This window comes from Penaeus vannamei, chromosome 26 (assembly GCF_042767895.1).
Source record: "Penaeus vannamei isolate JL-2024 chromosome 26, ASM4276789v1, whole genome shotgun sequence".
In the NCBI taxonomy this organism is placed as follows: domain Eukaryota; kingdom Metazoa; phylum Arthropoda; class Malacostraca; order Decapoda; family Penaeidae; genus Penaeus; species Penaeus vannamei.
Window position 1 is genome coordinate 21,873,147 of NC_091574.1, and position 22,500 is coordinate 21,895,646.

The 22,500-nt window shown below is 43.5% G+C and overlaps 1 protein-coding gene across 1 annotated transcript in view; it reads left to right on the forward strand.

Annotated features, from left to right (window-relative positions):
• Positions 1 to 22,500, forward strand: part of bt (projectin protein bent) — a 149,103-nt gene that overhangs the window by 35,973 nt on the left and 90,630 nt on the right. Inside the window, 19 exon segments of the mRNA XM_070140161.1 lie at positions 1,405 to 1,546; positions 4,889 to 5,048; positions 5,179 to 5,391; positions 5,519 to 5,648; positions 5,798 to 5,969; positions 6,280 to 6,371; positions 6,837 to 6,971; positions 7,810 to 8,121; positions 8,855 to 8,945; positions 9,112 to 9,272; positions 9,421 to 9,564; positions 9,855 to 9,878; positions 10,977 to 11,395; positions 11,397 to 11,859; positions 13,195 to 14,229; positions 15,434 to 15,469; positions 16,166 to 17,269; positions 19,974 to 19,994; positions 21,101 to 21,169. Coding sequence (XP_069996262.1) covers positions 1,405 to 1,546; positions 4,889 to 5,048; positions 5,179 to 5,391; positions 5,519 to 5,648; positions 5,798 to 5,969; positions 6,280 to 6,371; positions 6,837 to 6,971; positions 7,810 to 8,121; positions 8,855 to 8,945; positions 9,112 to 9,272; positions 9,421 to 9,564; positions 9,855 to 9,878; positions 10,977 to 11,395; positions 11,397 to 11,859; positions 13,195 to 14,229; positions 15,434 to 15,469; positions 16,166 to 17,269; positions 19,974 to 19,994; positions 21,101 to 21,169 — 4,923 coding nt within the window.

Consider the following 22,500-nt stretch of genomic DNA (forward strand, 5'->3'; position numbering starts at 1 on the left):
CGGTGGGGTGCGAGGGAGGGGAGGGAAGGCGGGGACTGTGGGTCAGGGAGGGTAGAAATAGAGGGGAAGGGAGGGTAGGAAGGGGGGATTAAGGAAGGGTAAAGAGGGTCAGGGAGGGTAGAAAAGGAGGGTAATGTAGGTCAGGGAGGGTAGAAAAGGAGGGGAAAGTAGGTCAGGGAGGGTAGAAAAGGAGGGAAAGGAAAGGTAAAGTGACTCAGGGAGAGAAGAAAATGAAGGTAATGGAAGATTAAGTGAGTCAGGAAAGGATAGAGACGGTGCTAAAACTAGGTAGTGAGTGAGGGAGGATGACGGATTAGGGTAAATAGCGGTAGGAAAATATGATGAAATCCAGAAGGATGGAGAACAGAGAGACAAAAAGAATGCAGATGTTCGTCACGTATCCCAAACTGACAATAACAAATCCTTTTCGAAAAATAAACAAACGTCCCAAAACCCCATGGCAGGATATCGAAAACTAATTTCAGAATAACCACAAAGAATTATCAGCGAAACCTGGCAGAGAGAAGCGGCGCTGGAGGCAGCCTGAGTGATGCCATTGTAAAAATAGTTACTGGGCAATGACCCATGAAAGATATGTATATTTATAGACTACCCAGAACGCCTCTTCCTCCTTCCCTTCTTCCTCTTATCGCATTTATCACTTCTTCCTCTTTGCCTTCTCTTCTCCCTAATGGTTAAATACGTTTACATATGATTTATATTAGAGATGAAATGTAGGCCAACATGATAAGAATAAGAGAGGGAAAGGAAGATGTTGCGATTAAAGGATGTGATGATAAAGATCACAAAAAGGAGTCTTAAATGGAGTTGAAATCTTATACATGAGGAAGGAAAAATAACTACATAATATTGCTAATCTTGAGGAAGACTTTGATACACATTCCTTGACCTCACTTCTTAGCCATGACCTCAACCCCCCCCTCCCCCTCGCTTGCCCGTGCCCTAAATGACCCGGATACCATGCGTGGTTGACGGCATGGCGGTTCAGGCAGGGTCGTCCTCTCAGAATACCTACATATCATGAGGCGCTGTCATTATACACACGGCTATGATAAGGACCTGGGAGATCTCTAGTGGTTTATAGACGTTGTTGGAGGATCAGATCCCATAAATCCGTCTAACAGGGTTGATACGTGACGTTATAGCCAGGTGGTTGTTGAGGACGAGCGGGAGAGGGCTGGGGGTTGGGGCATGTCCTCGCGTCTGATCTCAGGCTGTCATGAGGCATTCAATGATAAGCTTTACATCCGCTTCACCAACCATGAAATCGTGACTTATCGGCAGTGGGAAGGAGGGGGGAAGAGGGAGGGCGGAAGGGGCTAAAAGAGGTCAGAATGGGGTCATTCATAGAGTGCCAGTGCCAATGCCAAGTATCATCCGCAGGTGACGATGGAGAAGGATCAAAAATACTACTTCATCACGCTGGCCTTGACCAACGTTACCGTAGAGGACGCCGGCAAGTACAAGATCACCGCCAAGAACGAACTCGGAGAGAGTAACGCCACCATTAGCCTTAACTTCGACAGTGAGTACAACGTCTTCGGAAGAGAGACATGTGTCACTCTGGACTCTCGAGGGAAATGCTGCTGTGGCATTTCCCTGACTTACGAGATAGGAGCTTTTAGGATTGGACCTTTAGGGATTTTTTGGTCTTTATTAAGGGTTAGGAGTTGCTGACGTATCTACCTTTTTACAGGACTTTATATAGACTCATTAGAAATGCACTCTATATGTCAACGTTTCGACTAAATGACAAAATGATGAAAAAGGACAACAGAATATACTAAATATCACGCTGCCACTTCATAAAATATTATTCTAATTCTCACCACAGAAAAAATAAATAAAATAAATCGGACTTTTAGACAGATAACCCCACGAGTTTTTTTTTTTCTTCTTTTTTTGACCAGCACGTGACAGAAATTTTGAAACACGTGACAAAGTCTACATCTCTGAGATTATCTGAACAAAATGATAAACATTTTTTTGACTTCGATGGGACGGAAAACCCACAAAAGACGACTTTTGAATACAAGGACCCGACGGCCTAATAAGCCTGGTATAACCCCGCGCCCTCTCGCATCCCAAAACGCCTCAGGGGTTTATGCATAATGAAAAAAGACCTTATTATTTACTATTTTAATTCCCCTTTCTTTCAACATCTTTTAACTTATTTCTAATTCATTATTTTAAAAGTTATCTAAGCTGAGAACGGGGCATTTTCTTGCTTGCGTGACCCTGATCTAACCATATTTTTCCCTCCGCCTTTTCGAGATGTGGACATCGTGTTTTTATTTTTTTCCTCAACTTTTTATACCTTTTTGTATTTTGAATATTCTAAATAAATGCATACACGAATAAATTAAACAACCAAAGATACGGTGAAATAGTCAAAGATTGAGCAGCTTAGACACCGGAAAATATGAGTAAGAAATATCAATATGAAAACACGTTATTTCATAATCATTATCTTAGACGGTCCCGGTAACGAAACGAAATAATAAAAAAAAAACTAGAACGAAGTAAGTTTCTTTTTGTCACTTGATTTCTAAAAGAAGTTTCATCTTTCACTCCTATGATTAGAAAATGCATTTCTTTCCACAGTGTTAGTATTAGTTTCAGAATATACGAAATTATTAGTTAGCTACAATTTCTTCAATAGCTCTCTCGTGTAATAAATATTCTTAGTTATAATTCTAGCTTAGGATACTGATCTTAGTCTCTTGTTCAGAATATGTGTCACAGAAAAGCCTCTTTTAAATCTAATGATCATTATCAGACATAATTTAGTCTTAACATCTAGTAAGCTAGTCTCTTAAAGAAATCTTAAAGTTTAATCTATAACACCTAAGTTTTATGTTCAGTGTTCTGTGGTCTCGTCCTGTCCTTGTCTTAAATGTTCAAAAAAATGTTAGTGTGTGAGTGAGGAGATTTTTGTGTTAAAAATGTTTAAAAAAAGAATGTTTGTGAATGTCTCATGGAGTCGCCCTCCGCCCATCACTGTGTCGTATGAGAGGATAGAGATAGTCCTTTGTCTTCCTCCCTTCGTGTCTCATAAGATCTCATTAAGACGCCTGCAAGATGCTGATCAACAAAACCGTAAGACTGACAACCTTTTAATAACCTGAAAATTAGACTGGGAATTTAATCCGTTTAATTAATCCACTGAATAACCCATTTGATTTAGATGATCATGCTTGTTTAAATACTAAAAAAAATAGAATTAATCATGTTAATCCTCTGACATAAAGTATGCTGATGCACAACACGGAGATAACACGCGAACAGCAGCCTCAGCATACTAACACTGACAGCTGACATTTACTCCTGACAACATGCTGACTCTCAGACTTGGTGTCAACGCCTTACATGCTCTTAATATGTATTAAATTTATGACTTATCTCTTCTTGATTTGGTTTCAGGTTTTTTGGTTTATAATCTATTCTTTTATTTTTTTTATTATTTTTGTTCACTTTGATTTTTTTTTCTTTTCTTTTCTGTTCACCAACACGTATCACATCAAAGTTTTTTGATCTCTAAGGAGAAGTACAGATAATGTTTACATGAAACATCATTTGAGATATTGTGAATGGATATATATTTTTCATTCATTCACATAACATATAAACAACACCCATAAATCACCCACCAACCCCTTTTCCACCCACAACAACCTTGCATTTACCGATAAATGAATATCTTTGAAGAGAAAAAAAATCATACATACACACAAACCCCCCAAAAACGTACTGTAGTATTATTGTCTCTTTCTGGTATTTCCCTGTATTTCGAGATCCCAGTCCCACCTGTACCCACATAACGTACACGAGTCCTTATGTATTTCTCAAGTCCCCTGTGTTTTGGGACGCGCCCCCCACCCCCAACCCCCACCCCACTCCTCTATCCACCCGTCGTGAAGTAGTATTTCTTAATCGTGAAGTAAAAATATGTCTTAGATGTTTTCCCAAAGACGTTTTTAAGGAAGATGATGTCCTCGCACGCCCCCCTCCCCCCTATCCCCCGTCTAAGATGGTCATCTACCTCTTAGATATTGACCAAAGTGATACACAGTTATATTTATTTCCATTGTCTCGTATCCGGCACTGAGAATACATCACGTGCCTTGTAACAACCTTTTTTGTTATCATTTATTTGTTGTATTTACTAAATTAACCGCGTATGGGTCAATCTGCGCATCGATGTTGTCAATAACATCTGCAAAACTCTCTACTTAACATCTTCACAAACATCCAAACCCATCCTGCAAATCCTGTGCCTCATTCGCATCCTTCCGAGACCTTCCTCCTCTTCTTCGTGTCCTTCCATGTCTCTGCGTCATCTTCCTTCTCGCTCGTCTCTCGATCTTGGGCCTTCTCGCCGCCTTCATTCATACATACATGCATATATATACATATATATATATGTATATATATATATATATATATATATATATATATATATATTTGTGTGTGTGTGTGTGTGTCTTCTCTTCCTCCTCCTTCTCCTCCTCCTACTACTTCTTCTTCTTCTTCTTCTTCTTCTTCTTCTTCTTCTTCTTCTTCTTCTTCTTCTTCTTTTTCTTCTTCTTCTTCTTCTTCTTCTCCTTCTTCTTCTTCTTCTTCTTCTTCTTTTTCTTCTTCTTCCTCCTCCACTTCCTCTTTCTGTTCCTCTTCCTCCTCCTCCTCCTCCTCCTCTTCCTCCTCCTCCTCCTCCTCTTCCTCCTCCTCCTCCTCCTCTTCCTCCTCCTCCTCCTCCTCCTCCTCCTCCTTCGTCTCAGCATTCACACTGCCATCATTCTCATTTCGCTTCGCACTCCTTCCCCCTGTGGTCCGTCTAATGGAGTTTCCCCCCCGCGCGTATGGTCAGGTTCCTTTATGATGCTCGCAGGCGACGAGGCCCCGTTGCCTCCCGCCGAAGGTGTCCGCCCGACCTTCACTGAGCGTCCCAGCATCAAGCAGAGCGACGACTGCTCAAGTGTCATCTTCAGGTGCCGCTGCGTTGGCAACCCGAAACCAACCATCGTCTGGTAAGTGCCTCTGCTTCTGACCTGCGTCTTTTGTGCAATTGAGTTCCTCTCTTAACTGCTGCCGAGATATCTGGACTCGCGTGTTGTTTCCTTATGACCACCTCACGCCCGCCTCACTCTGAACCCGCAGGGAATTTAAGGGTAAGAAAATAAAAGAGGGAGGCCGCTACAAGATGAAACTCGAGGCCGACGGCAACATCTACTTCATCGCCACACTCGAGATCGCAAGCGTCTCTTCCTCGGACGAGGGCGAATACAGGGCCATCGCCAGCAACAAGCTCGGGGAGGGCGTGGCCAACATCAACCTACACTTCGAGGGTAAAACCGCCTCTGATAAGCCCAAGTGAGTGTTTGGCAAGCGGTACCAAGAGCCATGTTTATAAGGTGGATATTTTGCTATTGATATAATTTATAAAATGATAACGAGTATGGCGAAGGATCTAGCTTATACGAACGCTTCCTTCTCCCAGGATCCCTGACGGCAAGGCGCCCAGATTCCCTAAGAAGCCTGAGATCCGTCAGGAGGGAGACAAGCTGATCATGGAGTGCCTCCTGGAAGCCAACCCTGAGCCGGAGGTCACTTGGTTCAAGGGCGTCCAGGTGAGTTCGTCCACCCCCGCGCCCATATCTGAATCCAAATCTGTATCTGATGGAGCACTTTCTTTTTTATGCACCTATGTCAATGTGTTTCCTGCTTACACACAATAGATACAAGAATACAAGGTAACTATACTCTCTTCGCCCTCCAGATGGTGCAGGAACAAGGCCGCATTTCCATGTATAAGAAGATCTGCGGGAAAGACCAGTACGTTGTCTCAGTCACCATCATGAGTCCTGTGGTTGAAGATGGCGGCCAGTGGAGGTGCAACGCCTTCAACCCATTCGGTGACTCGAACGCCAACATTGCCCTTAATTTCGAAAGTAAGTGTAGACCTGATTCCTTGCGACAAATGTAGGGATGCCATGAGAATGAGTAATTCCACGAAGGAACTTGTCCGTTGCATCTTCTGCTCTGGGAAATCATTTATTATCATGCATACAGTTTGTCTAAAGCAAGTTTGTGAGTGCCGTTGATATATATTCACCCTACAGAGTATAAAGAAGATATACATCATTATGCGTGATATATATATATATATATACATATAAACATTCGTTAGGAGTAAAAAATATTGCAATGGCATCTAGAGTGATTGCACAGAAGCATGACTAACCTTTCGTTTGACCGCAGAGGGCAAGGCAGTCCCGGAGGGATTCGCACCCACTTTCCTCGACAAACCATCCATTATCCCCAACGAAACTGGCACCATGATTACCATGAAGGTAAGGCCACGCTGGCGTCTTCTCACGAGTTCTCAATCGCAGAGCAGCTGCAAGTAGAACATCAGCAGCTTTCTTTTCGAGGCGAAGATGCTCTTGACGGATTGATGATGGCTGGTGACAGGTTGATAGCAGTGTTCAACATTAAATGCAATATGGCAGTGCTATTCATGTTGAAATTAGTTAACCACCATCATCGACCTCACGAGTGCATTTTTGCCTCGACAAAATAGAAAGAAAATGAGTATAGTTCATTAATACAGTTTCAGATGTAAGAAACTGTTCCTCAATGAACAATGCAGTCGCAGTGCAATGTATGATTTGTTAACATAAAAGATTATCGACAAATGCGCAGAAACGCACTAATTAATATATAAATATACAACAATGAATGCGTTAAATGACAATTATAAACGCTTAAGAATCTATTGATAAATACCCTAATGAGCTCTCTGTCTCTCGTCGCAGGTTCGCTGCAAGGCCAAGCCCCAGCCTACAGTTGAGTGGTTCAAGGACGGCAAGAAACTGGAGGCTGTCAAGCGCTTGGTCATCAAGGAGCACAAAGTGACAGCCGAGATGTTCGAATACTCTTGCATCGTCAAGGTAAGGACCCGCCCTCCTCTGCGTTGCTCCGGGGAAGTCCTCTTGACGGACGTAAACTTTTGACAGCCGCCGAGTTGTGATGGATGGATGACTAAGGTTGTGCAAAGACCACACAGTCAGAAAGACCAAGACAACTCGGATAAACTGTTTCTGTGGACCCTCGAACGACTGACCTTCATAAGGTCTTGATGTGTTTGGAATGACTCACAGGGTTGGCTTTGACCTGACTATCTGCTGTTGCACGTGAGACGAGATCCTGGGAATGGAAATGCCTGTTGACTCAGCTTGGCATGGTTGCATGCTTGACATACAGACATAGGGCTTTCTGTGGTTATGACAACATTCAGCAACAGCACTGTTACAAGTTGTTATAAATTGCATTATTACATACATGATGAAATATTTTGTCCACAACACAAGTCTTAGTGAAACAATAAATATGTGAGATATTATTTCCAGTTGTATGCACCTCTGTGATGTCTTGATCCCCGATACCTCTCTTACCCCCAACGACCTCCGTTTCAATCTCCTCGTTCCTTTTCCTTCCCTTTTCTTCTCTTCCCTTCTTCTCTCGTCCCCAGTCTGGCTCCTCTATGTGTATCATGTATTTGTGTCATGATTCTCCAACGAGCACAGATATCTATCTTTCCATTGCAATTTTGTTTTCACTTTTGTCAACACTTCTCCCCAACACCCATTCCCTGCGTGTTGCTAGTCTATGCATTTTGAAGCGAATTTTGCCCTTACTGTAATTAGCGTACCTGTAAGTGTCCCAATGTGTGTGTCTGGTTCCCCTGGTCAACAATGAACCCTTGGGCTGACGGTCTTGCTGACTCAGGATCCGTGTGGTGCTGACGCCGGCAAGTACAAATGCGTGGCCATGAACCAGTTCGGCGAGGCCACCGCCAACGTCAACCTCAACATCGAGGCTGACCAAGAGCCTTCGGGTCAAGCGCCAGTGTTTATCGAAAAGCCGAGCATCAAGTTCGAGGAGAAGGCCGGGCGCGTGCTGATGGAGGCCCTGGTGCGAGCCGACCCTCAGCCGACGTCCCGCTGGACGAAGGACGGCAAGGAGCTGGACAGCTCCAAAGTGACTGCCACTGTCACCAGGGAGAAGGACGACCTCTACCGCATCCGGCTGGAGCTGAGGGTAACCCAGCCCACAGTCTCCTGCTGCCTCTATTACTACCATTACAATACAGCTGCTGCCACCAATGCTATTAATACCTATACCTTACCGCAGCTCTGTGCGAGGCTACGGGTGACCTCCCTTGCCCCTGCTTGTTTTAAAGTGCTTTATTAAATCTAACAGATTTATTTATGATTCTCTTTATTTCAGCGACAGTTTCCCCATAATAACACCTACAACACCTTCACCCAAAAACCTACCTTAGTATTAGCTAACTAAACACTGAAAGAACTGGTTTACATTAGCTGTAAAAACAATATTACATAGAGCAATCTGTCTTAATATTTGTAACATAGACTTATATTTATCTAACCCACATTAATGATACAATTAATTTTGTAATCAATTGTAATGTTGTATATTATCAAACAAAAAGACATTCTATCAGCAATTTGTAATTCTAAAGTTTCTCCTTAAGGCAATACATTTAATGGTTCTCCCACTTAGGAATGAAACTACTTTACACCAACTCCCGGAAACCTTCTTCCGGCCATCCCCCGCCCTTAGTCTAAGACGTCCTTGAAGACTCCATCAGGAGTCATAGGACCTGTGCCACTCGGTGAACGTGCAGAACCCCGAGCTTGGGCCTTGTGTCTATAAGGGTCGCCGTCTAAAGGCTCCTTGGCAAGTGTAGATGCTGGGTTCTCAAACTCGGGTTCAGTTCAGAGGCTCATCCAACCCCTTTCTCTTGCAGAAGCCACAGCCGACTGACGGTGGCGTTTACAAGTGCAACATTAAGAACGAATTTGGAGAGCTTAATGCCAACCTGAACCTCAATATCGAAGGTAGTATTACTCGTAGTACTGTTGGTGGAAAATTTACGTATAAAGAAATAAATAAAGGGACCTAAAATATCCTTTGGATGTGTATTTTTTCTGTGCTGCTTATATAAAGGTCTATTATGCTCTCACTTGTCTGAGACTAATGTATCTATTTCTTTCACCTGCACAGTCGCTCCCACGATCAAGAAACCCCCCAAGATCGTGTCGGTGTTCAACAGGAAGGTCGTGATGGAGTGCGTTGTCATGTCCACCTCCAAACCTGCCTGCAACTGGTTCAAGGACGCCACCAAGGTCAGGTTGGACACTCGCCACTGCGTCAACATCCTCGAGGTGAGTTCTACAAGGCGGAGAGAACAGTTACGATATATAAAACGAGAAATTGTAACACAGTCTGGTGTTAGGATACCATGTCCTACGATGTGTTTTAGCATAATCCTTTTTTTTATGCTTACTAAAATTACTTTTTCACCTGCTGCAGGAGGGTGAGGGCAAGTACGTTGTCCAGATGGAGATGCTGAAGGCAGAAAGATCGGACTGCGGCATGTACAAGCTCGTGGCCAAGAACGAGAAGGGCGAGACCACTTCCCAGACCGTCGAGCTCATCGAGAGCATGCTGGAGGAGGTCAGTCTTGCGCACGGTTATATACTGTAGGTTGAAGATGATAAGGGATACTGAGATATATATGTTTTTAGGTGGAAGCTTTCCCTCTTATAAGTAAAAGTAGCTTTCCCTCTTATAAGTAAAAGTAAATCGTTAAATTGTGATGAATACTTTTTTCTTTTATTATAGCTAACGCATATTTATTAATTTCTTAGACACTTTAAACTTCTCTTGTATAGAGACTGCGGGAGACTGTAAGTACACACAAATAATCTGTTCCTTTTTTTCTTTTATTCGCACCGATTCTGCAGAAGAAAGAGAAGAAGGAAGAGAAGGTAAGACAATCCATCGACATCTTTTACTCCCCTGTAAATATAAGGAAGTGGTACCCCCTCCCTCCCTACCACCACCACCACCCCCAAACTAGTCTCTGGCCCATCCCTTATTTAGCGGTTGTAAGGGCCGTTAGTACATGTAAATAGTGTTACCTCTTTTAGTAGTTGGGCGAGGAAGTACTATTTTATGATAGGTTCTTTCCTGCTTTGCTATGGTAGTCCGACACAGCCCCCAGAAAGGGTAGATTATTACACGTGATGGTGTAAACGTTATTAAGGAATGATAGATAATAATAGAGCAAGAGCATGTTCAGATACCAGTAGTCAAGTTCACAGTGAGACGTCGGTGAAGATTTAAGCATCCTCTCGTAATTATTTTCTAGTTGTTCCTTCGGATGTTTTACATGTTCACCGAACTCAGAAGAACATAGCCATTGTAGGAGTAAGCTTGAACCCTTAGATCTAAAATGAACCTTTAGAGTACAACAAAACAGTTGATGTGCTTGCAGTTCCCTCGACCATTAGGATACCAAATACTCTCCCCAGACAGATCCAACCTCACAAAATGTTCCAGTTCCAGCCCCACAGATAGTTTAACGGTTCCAACCCCACAAATTGTTCAACAGTTCCCATGCCATGGCCCTCACCCCCCTAATTGTTAAACAGTCCCAACCCAAAAAGTTGTAAAACAGTTCCAACCCCACAAATTGTTCGTCGGATTCCATCCCACATATCGTGTTGTATTCTCTACCCCCACAAATTGTTCAGTAATCTCTTACCCCATAAATTGTTCAACAGTCCCAACCCCACAAAATATTCAACAGTCCCAACCCCACAAACTGTTCAACAGTCCCAACCCCACAAACTGTTCAACAGTCCCAACCCCACAAACTGTTCAACAGTCCCAACCCCACAAACTGTTCAACAGTCCCAACCCCACAAACTGTTCAACAGTCCCAACCCCACAAACTGTTCAACAGTCCCAACCCCACAAACTGTTCAACAGTCTCCAACCCACAAAGCGCTCAGCAGATAAAACAAAACCACAGCACAATGCGCATCTCCGCTCTTTTGTCACTTGACGACCTATACGTACAGGAATCTTCCGAGGAGGAGGAAGAGGAAGAAGAGGAAGTGGAAAGCGATGATACTGTTGTGATGGAAGATGATGTGAAAGAAGAGGAAGAAATATATAAGGAGCCGGAAGAGGAAGAGGAGGAGATTATTGAAGAGACTGACGTGACGATGGAAGAGGAGGTTACCGAGGAAGAAGAGAAGAAAAAGAAACCCAAGAAGAAGGAAGAGGAGAAGAAGAAAGAGGAGGAGAAAAAGAAGGAGGAAAAGAAGAAGGAAGAGGAGAAAAAGAAGAAGGAAGAGGAGAAAAAGAAGGTAGAAGAGAAGAAGAAAGAGGAAGAGAAAAAGAAAGTAGAAGAGAAGAAGAAAGAGGAAGAGAAAAAGAAGGTAGAGGAAAAGAAGAAAGTAGAAGAGAAGAAAAAAGAAGAGGAAAAGAAGAAAGTAGGAAGAGAAGAAGAAAGAAGAGGAAAAGAAGAAAGTTGAAGAGAAGAAGGAAGAGGAGAAAAAGAAGGTAGAGGAGAAGAAGAAGGAAGAGGAGAAAAAGAAGGTAGAGGAGAAGAAGAAGGAGGAGCCGAAGAAACCCGAGGAGAAGAAGAAGGAGGAGGCCAAGCCGGCGGCCAAGCGGGCCAAGGAGGAGGCCAAGCCGTCGGACGCGAGCGAGAGCGAGGCGCCCTCCGAGAAGGAGCCCGCCCGCCCGCGCCGCAAGGCCCCGGCGCCCAAGAGCGAGTCGGAGCTGACGGAGAGCGAGGGCGAGGAGGTCCGGCGCAAGAAGATCACCAAGAAGGTCGCCGCCAGGAAGGAGACGAGGCCGGCCGGCGACAGCACGGTGGAGGACGACACGATGACCGAGGGAGAGGAGCCGGAGGCGCCGCGGAAGGTCAAGAGGACGCTCAAGACGCAGAAGAAGGTGGATAGCATAACCGGAAGGAAACAAACAAAAAATAAGAGCGACATTAACGCTTCTCAGGCTTCGTTTGACCGTGCATTACTCGCTGTCTCTGCCTTCGTGTGTTTGCCTCTTCTCGAGAGTCTTCTGAGGAAAGCTCTTTTTATCATTTTTATTTCATGTCGTCGGCGTCCGCACCAGGAGGCGTTCGTCATTTTTTTCCACGCCGTTTTCCGTTTTCTTTCTCCGCATAACAGGAAGCAAAAGGAAGCTAACCAAATCGCCGCGAAACCACTTCGTTGATCTGTCTTTCCTCCTACTATGATTATTTACTATTTATCTTCTCTCTGTAACAAGTTCGCGACGCAGAGCTCAACATTTTCCACTTACACAAACACTTCACGCTATTCTATATATATATATGTGTATCCTACTCCTTACTCACGGCCTAACACTAACAGCATTATTCCAGAAAATTATAGTATAGTACTTATCGAGAATTTATATGCATTTTATTATTCTGAATGTCGTATGTATATTTCATATCAGTGTACAAGTGTGCGTGCGAATGGCAGTGCAAATAAGAGTGGGAGTTTATTTTTGTGTTTACATTGAAAATAATTTCATACAAAACCAAGATCAAATACTAATGCTTCCACGTTTTCTCTCTTTTCCAGGTAAGAGCCCGGAATAGTCCCGTACTGGTAATGTTTTGTTACTATTCCCTGTCACAACACCCGGTAACTTACATCATAGCCTCTGAATATGATAGATTCTGTTTACTTCGTGTTCCCCTTTACAAAACTTGATGTTTTACGAGTCATGCACACATGAATGTTTTTACTTGTCATAGAACCACGTGATTTCTTGCAATAGGCCTGTCACTTTCCTGTCATGAGCCGTCACGTCAAATACTGTCTGACGGCGGTTGTGTTTTCTTAGTGTTTTCCTTTCTCTGTTCTGCATGTTCTTCCTTTTTTCCTCTCTCCTCTTACGATTCCCAGTTGTGATCACCCGTGCCACGTGTTAATGCTGTGGTCACGTTCTCGTGTCTTGCACCTTTGCCGATAATTCTCACACACTCAATGGAGATACACACCGTCGTTGGCGTGTGGCTGGCCTTCAGAGGGACCCGAGCCCTTGCGTTCGGTCCCTTCTGGAGCGCCCGGGTACTTCCCACCCAACGACCGGAATGTGTGAGGAGGAATTCATATCCGGCATGCTAAGTTAAGATACCAATCCGGCCGTTCTTTACGTTTCTATCCATCCCCTTTTCTTCCCTTCTTCCTCTTCTCTCTTTCCTTTGGGTGTTCCTGTGTTTTAGTGTTTCATATGCGTTTTCCCCTTTCCCTTTAGCGCGTAGACGAAGACGAGGAGACAGAGGAAGAGATTCAAGAGGAAATCTCTGAATCTGAGACTTTGATCTCCGAGTCAGAGGAAGAGGTAGTTCAGAAGCCAGAAAAGGCAAAAGAACCAGAAAAGAAAAAGGAGGAGGTGAAGGAGGAAAAGAAAAAGGAGGTAAAACAGGAAAAGAAAGAGGAGCCAAAGAAGAAGGACTCGAAGATTAGGATGGAGGAGGAGATCGTAGAGACGATAGAGGAAAAGAAAGAAAAGGACAAGCCGAAAAAAGACTCAAAGATCAGAATGGAGGAGGAAATAGTAGAGACCGTCGAAGAGAAGACGGAAGGACCCAAAAAGAAAGAGGAACCAACCAAAAAGAAAACCTCAAAGGTTGAGGAAAAGGTGGAAGAGGTCGTCGAGGAGAAGGGGAATCCCCACAAGAAGGCAGAAGAGGCCAAGAAGAAAACCTCAAAGGTTGAGGAAAAGGTGGAAGAGAAAACGGAATCTAAGAACCCGCCAGAGAAGAAAAAGACTTCCAAAGTCGAGGAGAAAGTGGAAAAGACGGTCGTAGAGGAAAAGAAGGAAGAGCCTAAATCAAAGAAGATAAAAACGGAAGAGGAAACCGTCCAGAAGACCGAGGTCGAGAGCCCCGCCAAGAACCCGAAGAAGGAAGAGTTCAGGAAAGTGGATGATTACTGGAACGAAAAGTTCGACGACGAGGACGACATTCCTCCCAAGCCGCTGCTCAAAAAGCTGCCCACGCCGCCGCCCATCTACGTCCCCGAGACAGAATCGGAGTCGGAGTCCGAAGCCGAGGACCTCATGGCCAGCCTTCTGTCGCAGTTCATGGGGCAGAAGAAGAAGGAAAAGACCTTCGAGAGCACCCCACGAGAACCCCGCAAAAAGTCCTTCGACAGACGCTCGTTCGAGCCTGAGGACGAGCCCGAGGAACCGAGCGCCGCGTTCACTGCCCAACAAGAACCCGAGAAAAAGAAATCCTCCGTCGAGGGGGACGCGACCGTGACGACTCCCAAGAAGAAAGAACCCGAGGTAAGTGAGGAAGACGCGGCGCTGACCATTAAACCGAAGGAGAAGATCAAGTCCCCGCCGCGGCCGCTGGGCAAACACGAAGTGCTCACCTCCGTCATCAAGGAAACCGACGAGGACGCGGAGTCGAGCCCTCCTTCGCCGCCTCCTCCCAAGGAAGAGCCGAAAAAGGGAACGAAATCCAAGGCGGATCTCGAGGATATGACGCCCATGGAACGATACCTGTATGAGCTCTTTGGAGGGACAGTTGACGAAGAAGACGAAGCTCCGGTAGGCAATACGGTACCTAGATGGCGGTCCGCCTCGCCCAGGGGACCGAGTGCACCTCCACTGAGATATGATTTGTTTTGTTTTCAGTTACTGAAAATATTCCCTCCCCCGTCCCCCTCCATATCTTTCTTTTTACTTATTCTCTCTTTCTCTCTCTCTTGTTCTTTATCTTTATCTCTCTCTCTCTCTCTCTCTCTCTCTCTCTCTCTCTCTCTCTCTCTCTCTCTCTCTCTCTCTCTCTCTCTCTCTCTCTCTCTCTCTCTCTCTCTTTCTCTCTCTCTCTACAAGCTCTTCATTTACAACCCCCCCAACTCCCTCCACCCCCACCCCACCCTTTTTTCAACACACCCACCTCTTTCGGGGAGTAGTAAGCTCAGATCCCTCACAAAAGACGCCCATGCAGTGCCACCCGCCTCAGTGGAGCGCCCCTTCCCCTGCGGCGAGGCGACCCCCTGCGTCCGACGTGTGTCCCGGCGCCAGCACGGGGCGTCGCAGCTCTCCTTGGTTTCTGCATTCGAAGATCTCGCCGTCTAACAAATAAGAAGAAAATTTTAAACCTCCGAAGGATAAAGCGATCCAGCATTTTAAAAAGACGACATTTAAATAGCCCGGTAGTGAGGTTGCCCTTTTGGCGACTTTTAAACGAACACTGAACACTCCCGAATTACACCCACAAATTTCTAAATGACACTAAATGATGCCTTTCCCTTGCAGGTAATTGCTATATAATGAAATACGCTTCATTCTATTATTTTCTCATTATTATTGTAGATTTGGCTCTCTGTAGGAGTTGGTATATCATAGCACTTCTCTCCAGTAGACAAACGTGTACTAACTTCTTTATCTTGCAAAGTCTGTAGTTGTATTTCGCTTTTTCTGAAACGGGTTTGAGGTAGGAGATTCTAACACCTTCCCGTGCATCTTTCTTATCCCACAGAAGGAAGAGGTGAGGCAGGAAAAGATGGAGCAACAGGTACTTGTTACTCATTGCACTGTCTGTCAAGCGTCTTTTATGCTATTTACCGTAGATTTAGTCATTTTTAATTGATTTTATCTATGTTCTTGTCATCTTATTATGTGCTATAGTCTTCAGTTGAGTACAGTACAATTTTCATGCAACATTCAATTATCATATTACAAGAAATATATAGATTTACACCAAACTACATTTGCATTTTGTATTTTTTATAAATATTAGTAAAACATCCAAATATTTCCAAATATTTACATTTTAAACATACAAGGATAATACCAAATGTCTCTTTCTAAAATATGTGTATATGTTTGACACCAAATTATAAATATGTTTATGTTATAAATGTCTAAATGTATTTCGTTTTAAATGTCTAAATGTATGTCCTTTTAAATGTCTAAATGTATGTCCTTTTAAATGTCTAAATGTATTTCGTTTTAAATGTCTAAATGTATTTCGTTTTGCGTTCGTTGTGCATGCTGCTTCTTGCTAAATTGTTTGCGTCCGTTTCTTCTTCCGTCCGCTCTGTGGAGTCTAAAACGCCCCCGCTCGCAGAAGCTGATTTCTGGTCTGACTCTACGCCATTGCCTGCGGGCGTGACGTCACATCAGGAGGTGCTTCTGCGGGCGGGTCATGTTGTGTTGGTTTTTGCGAAGTACACGTGGCTCACCATCTTACGTTCCTCCTACCGCAAAGGAGGCCGCCCAGGTTGCAGAAGAAACGATGGTTCAGGAGACCGAGGCTAAAAAGAAGGTTGTTAAAAAGAAGGAGATTAAGAAAGAGGAAGCAGAGGAGTTTAAAATGCCGCAGCTGAAAAAGGTAGAAGTTAAAAAGCAGGAGGTTAAAGAAGAAGCTAAACAAGTTGAACTCAAAAAAGTTGAACTTAAAAAACAAGAAGTTAAACTGGAATCTCAACAGGTAGAGCTTAGAACAGTAGAGACTAAACAAGAATTTGCTTTTGGGGAAGCTCAGCAAATGCAACTAAAAAAAGTAGCTGTTAAACAACACGAGGCTGCTGTAGAGGAAGCTGCTTTTGGAGTGCAACTGAAGAAAGTAGAGGCTAAACAGGAGTTCACTTCCGGAGAAGCTCAGACAGTACAACTCAGGAAAGTTGAATCTAAGCAGGAGGTTTCCATGGGAGAAGCCCAGAAAATTCAGCTTAAGAAAGTAGGAGCCAGAGAGGAGTTGTCTGTTGGAGAAGCTCAGAAAGTGGAACTCAGGAAAGTAGGCGCTAAACAAGAAATGGCTGTAGATGAAGCTCAGAGAGTGCAACTAAAAAAGGTTGAGCATTTTAAGCAAGAGGGTGTAGAGGAAGCGCAGAGGATTCAGCTTAGGAAAGTCAGCGCTAAGGAAGAGATGACTGTAGAGGAAGGCCAGAGGGTGCAGCTTAGGAAAGTTAGCGCTAAGGAAGAGATGAGCGTAGATGAAGCTCAGAGGGTGCAGCTAAGAAAGGTTGAGCATACTAAACAAGAAGGCATAGAGGAAGCTCAGCGAATCCAGCTGAAAAAAGTGGGCGCTAAGCAAGAAGTAGCTGTAGAGGAAGGCCAGAGGGTGCAACTAAAAAAGGTTGAGCGTACTAAACAAGAAGCTGTAGACGAGGCGCAGAAGATCCAACTAAAAAAGATTGAGCCTAAAAAGCAAGCTGCCGTAGAAGACGCTGAGAAAGTTCAACTAAAAAAAGTAGAGCCTAAAAAGCAAGCTGTCGTAGAAGAATCTGAGAAAGTAGAGCTGAAAAAGGTAGAGCGCAAAGTCGAGCAGACCATCAAGGACGAACCCAAAGCCCCCAAAGAGACGGCGCAGGTTTGTCACCAGCACTGACATGGCCTTGTTGGTCCCTCATACTCACACACGCACGCTTTCCATGGGCGGGTGGGTTGAGGCCCTTGTGTGCTCCTGTTGGGGGGTTCAGGTCGCTTGAGGAACGCTGACTGCCACTTTGTCACGGGGCGAATCATGCAGACACACTGGCAGTTCATCCATTAAGATTGCCTTTTGATATGATTCGAGCTTATTGCATTTCTCCCTATTTTGCAAAATTGTTGTCATTCACTGCAGTATATGTCTGACTGGAATATCAGAATCTATTCTCATGGTGAAATGGATATCTGAAACCACAGCATCAGACACTCAGGTGACAGACTACTAAAAAAAAACAAAAAAACAAGGGCCCAACTTTCCACGCAAGGAATAACGCGCAGCCTAATCGTTAAAACAAACATTATGATAATTGATAAATCTCATTTTCACTAAAGAATCTGAGAGGTTATCATCAATGTCGATCCCTTTGTGTTGTCTCCGTGAAGGGCGCGACGAAAACGCCCCCTCCCGCTCGCGATGTCTCTGTGTTTCCGACGAGACCAGAAACACACTAACACGAGGTCTCAGGAGGATCTGGTATTAACGTCCTTGTCTGTGGATGACGAGACCTGTTCGTAGGTACAAATAAAAACAAAAAGAAAACGAAATTCGAACCGCAGCTTTTAGGAATTCGTCAACGGCTTTTACGCAAAACGGTACTAGATAAAAAGCGATTTTTCTTCATAACGATTGTGAAGCGGCTGTTTCGTCTACGTGTTACTCGTCGTTTTTTATCTTCTTCCTCGTATTACGTTTCCAAAGACGTTGAAAGGGTTAAAACGAAGATGTGGCATGAGTGTTTTCGGCGCGTAATTACCGAACTGGCTGATCAGTTTTCGCAATAAAACTCTTGCTAAAATTGACAGCCAAATTATCTTCTGTTAAATATGTTACAGCTAAGTGTGTCAACTACAAAGAAATCATTAAATCCTGTTTAACCTAACATGGTCTTAACAGAAACATGATTGCATTTATGAAATGTTCATAAAACAATGAAAGATAAATTGCAAATATAAATCCACCTAAAACTTGACAAAAACTCGACCATAAATAAACTACCAAATGCCAAACTAGACAATATTCAGATATTCTAAATAAACCAATTTATAAAACAACCTAAATACCATTGAAATTGACAGCCAAAATCCAAATATATATATATATATCAAGACACGTCCGTCCATACGATCAAACCGGCCCAGAACATTTTAATTCTACAAGACCAGTTTTACGCTCTCAAAATAATTACCAGTAATCCGGAGCATCTCTTTCACAACACGCGATGTACAGACGAGAACAAAAATCTTGCTCCTTCACGTCACTTTCACGTCTTTCACGTCACTTTTGCTTCACTTAGACCTCGAACAACGAAAACACGCGTCACGTCATCCAATGATCCGACCTTAACACTGCCTCACGCTGCAACCGAGAGGCACCGCCCGCGCGACCTTCCTTTGCACGATCGCCACTTGGCCAAAGCGGACTCCCGGTCCCTTGAAGCGAAATTGGCCCTCCTGCCATCCCTTGAGAGAGACCGGAAGCGCGAAAGTCCACTTGGCTAACCAGGAGGAAGGAAGGGAGTCCGAGGCAAGAGGTCTTTCCGGCGCAAAGGAAACGGTCTTCGGGATCCGTGTCTTCTCAGCTGACTTACACTAACGTGGTGATCCTCAGGCTAGAGGGTTCAGCACGAGGAGGTATTCTTGTTGGATTCCTCCTCTGTCGCATTGCATCTTTTCTTTTGTTACTTTCCGTAGCATTTTCTTTTTTTGTTTGGAGTTCAGGGGTTTGTTCGAGCGACCGTCCAGCCCCGAGGTTCATTACGCTCACTGTCGAGAACAACCTGCTCTAACACAGCACTCTTTGAGTTTCTTTTTTTTTCTTTTCTTTTCTTTGGTCACTTTTGTAACACTCGTTATCTTTACAAGACCAGCAACTTACATGGACACTCACAAAAGCTACTTTTATTTATTTATTTGGGTTTGTTCCATTAACGCATCCGTTTTATTCATCTTATCGGCTGTGAAAACTAATGATCGCATTCCCGTTCATCTTAGAACGGAATTCGGTCTTACAAAATAGATTTCAGAGGCCGATGGTCTTTTGTTTTGCTATACTTACATAGTTTATTTTAAGGCACTTATATAATGTGGTTTAGTACGCTGAAACATGATACGCTTCCCAACTTACATGTAACAGTTTATCTTTTTATTTTTGAATAATTCAAACAATAATACAATTTTTTTCTTTTGCATGTGTTCAATATGACGCTGGTAGTTTAATGTAACACAAAATATAAGATAAAATATAACATGGTCCATCGGTTAAACTCCAGACATCTAAAGTATCCTTATGTTATTGATTTGGTTTAGTTTCATGATATAAAAAGGCTTTAGTTTTCTCACTAAAGTTGACTTTAGTTCATATAGGTAGAAAAGAACATCTAAAAAGCCTTTACCTTCTAAGTTTTAAAAAACCTAAACGCTCACGCACATACTGTTTATATTTCCAGACATAACCCCATTATATATAAAGAAACACATTTCCCTCGTCTTTTAAAAAACACAATAATAAACTGAAATACAAATAGGGAACGTGTCTCCCTATGTTACATCACTAATATATTGCTACCGCTCTCTCCCGCATTTAGAGCGACGAGCCAGAGGAAAAGGTAGGCGACACCACACCAAAGTACACGGTAACTAGGGATAGGTATAGATCACACACAGGGAGGAGGGTGGGTATCAACACACATTCTAACGCCAACACTCGATCACCCACCCACACGCACGCCGGAGAGGTGGCGCTTGCTGATTGGCTAACGGAGGGAGCCAATCAGGCATTGCGATTCCTTCCTCCGTGTGTGTGGTTCTGCGGTCGTTCTGGGGCCTTCGGGAGTACCGCGGTGCCTGTGTGTTGGACTCTGTGCGGTTCTTCTGCCCTGAGGTTCAAGAACAGGCCACGGCGGTTCTCTCTGAATGGTTCTACAACTAGAATAGACTAACTGGTAAAATTACGCTTCAGGGGAGATTAAAATGATGCTCTTGCACACCTTTCTCTTTGGGCAATATGGGAGAAGGTGGGAGTTTTTTCTCTTGTTGCAGAACTAGAGAAAGAGTGAATCAGGCATCATTTTCGGTCTCTTTATCAGCGTGTATGTGTACGAGTCTGTGCGCGTTTCTGTGTAAGCATGTGCGGGTGTATGTGTTAGTATACTGAAGCGGGTAGATAGTATGTATTTTCATAAACAACAAAGGTCAAATAAAGACGTAAACCATAGACTGCCAAATTGCCTATATATATCTAAGAATCCTAGATTAGTCAAACTATATTTTTCTCCCATTGTTTTTGTTTTTATAGGTTACAGATGTTTATTTTTTTGGCATACAACCTTATCCTATCTTTCGTCATCGTCCCCTTTCCTTGAACCCAAACTATATACCTCGATATTATATCCGACATTTTTTTCCTTCTCTATACCACTTTTCAACACCATAATATGAACAACACTGACATCCAGACTGCATTTTTCTTCTTCTTCTCTTTTTTACGTATCTGCAGTCTGTTTTTTTTAGCCCAGTCTGCCTCTCTCCTTGCGGTCTACTCTTTATTTGGCCCATTCTGTACACTGCTTCTTCGGTGAAATGTTTATATCTATGCACTCCTTTCCCCCCAAATGACGTATATTACCCACATATGTTAAATAAAATATATATATACATATAATCCCATAGGCTTAACCTGGGATATATTTAAGCCTCAAAATCACTTCTCCAGACTCAAGGGATAGGCCATCGCGAACAGCAGGAGGAATTCGAGTCTTATGAAGAGGAGGCAATTCAGAAGGTCGGATTAATACCTCGCCCCTCCTTCTTCCCTCCTTCCCGTCCTTTATTCTATGTTTCTTTTCGATCACCGACTGTTATTTACGCACGACGTTCTTTAAATCAGTGTGATTTATTTCTCTCGACGGTTTATTTAAATCAGTGACTGTTATTTCTTCCGACGGTATCTTTTAATCACTGTGACTGTTATTATCTCTCGACGATTTTATAAATCACTGTGACTGTTATTTCCTCACGACGGTAACAGTCAATCACTGTGACTGTTTATTTTCTCGACGTTTTAAATCACTGTGACTGTTATTCTCTCTCGACGATTATTATTTTCTTTTAATTTGTTACTGTAAATGTTATCCTCTTTCAACGATTTTGTTTTAGTTTTCGAGTTTTGGATTTATCATCGAAAAAAAATCATTTTATTCATTTGATTTCCGTTTTCCGATGTTTTTATTTTGCAGAGTTTATTTGTTATTTTGTTTTTACCATTTTTTTCGTACTCCCGTAAATACGCACCATTTTGATTTCCATCGTTTTTTAATTAAAAAGATATTTTTTCTTGAATTTCCTATTTTTCATTTCATATCTTTCCGAGATACCCCGACCACTTCCGCTAAATAAAATATACATACCAGCTAAAAAATGACATGGAAATTTTAAATAATCTCGAAGAACAAATCTAACTGCACGCGTTCCTGCCCTCGAATCTTCCAGTTGTATTGGCATATTTCTTAATTACAAATGTTGCATAAATAATGTCACATTTTCCCCCATAAATCCTAGTTTCTCAGAGTAAATATTCGCAACAGACGCAGGTTACCGAGAAGCGTAAAATTTCCCAAAAGACCGGCCAGACGCCAGACGCCGCCCAGGAGAGTGCTAAATCTGCAGAAAAGCGAAAGCCAATGGAATCCGCTGAAACGAGAGACAGACGCCACACTAAACCCAAAGACCTCCGAGGTGTTAAGGCGGAGGACCATTCTCTAAGACCGACGGAGAGAGGAGAGGACTGGCAAGACGTGGGTTCTCACGACGAGCAGGAACCATGGGAGGGCGACGAGGAAGCATACGATGAGCCAGAACCATGGGAAGGTGACGATGGTAGTTACGACGCACCTGAGGAAGGTGATGAAGGTGCTGATGATGAGCCAGAAGCATGGCAGGAAGAAAGGGCTTATGACGGGGCCGAACGGCGACAGAAACGAGCTCCCAAAGCGCCAACTAGCCGGCCAAAAGAGCAGGGCAGAGATCGCAGTGCTCCCTCTGATAAAAAACGACAGGATAAAGAACCTAGACGTCCTTCTGACAGACCAGAGGAACGACAAAAGAGAGGTCCTT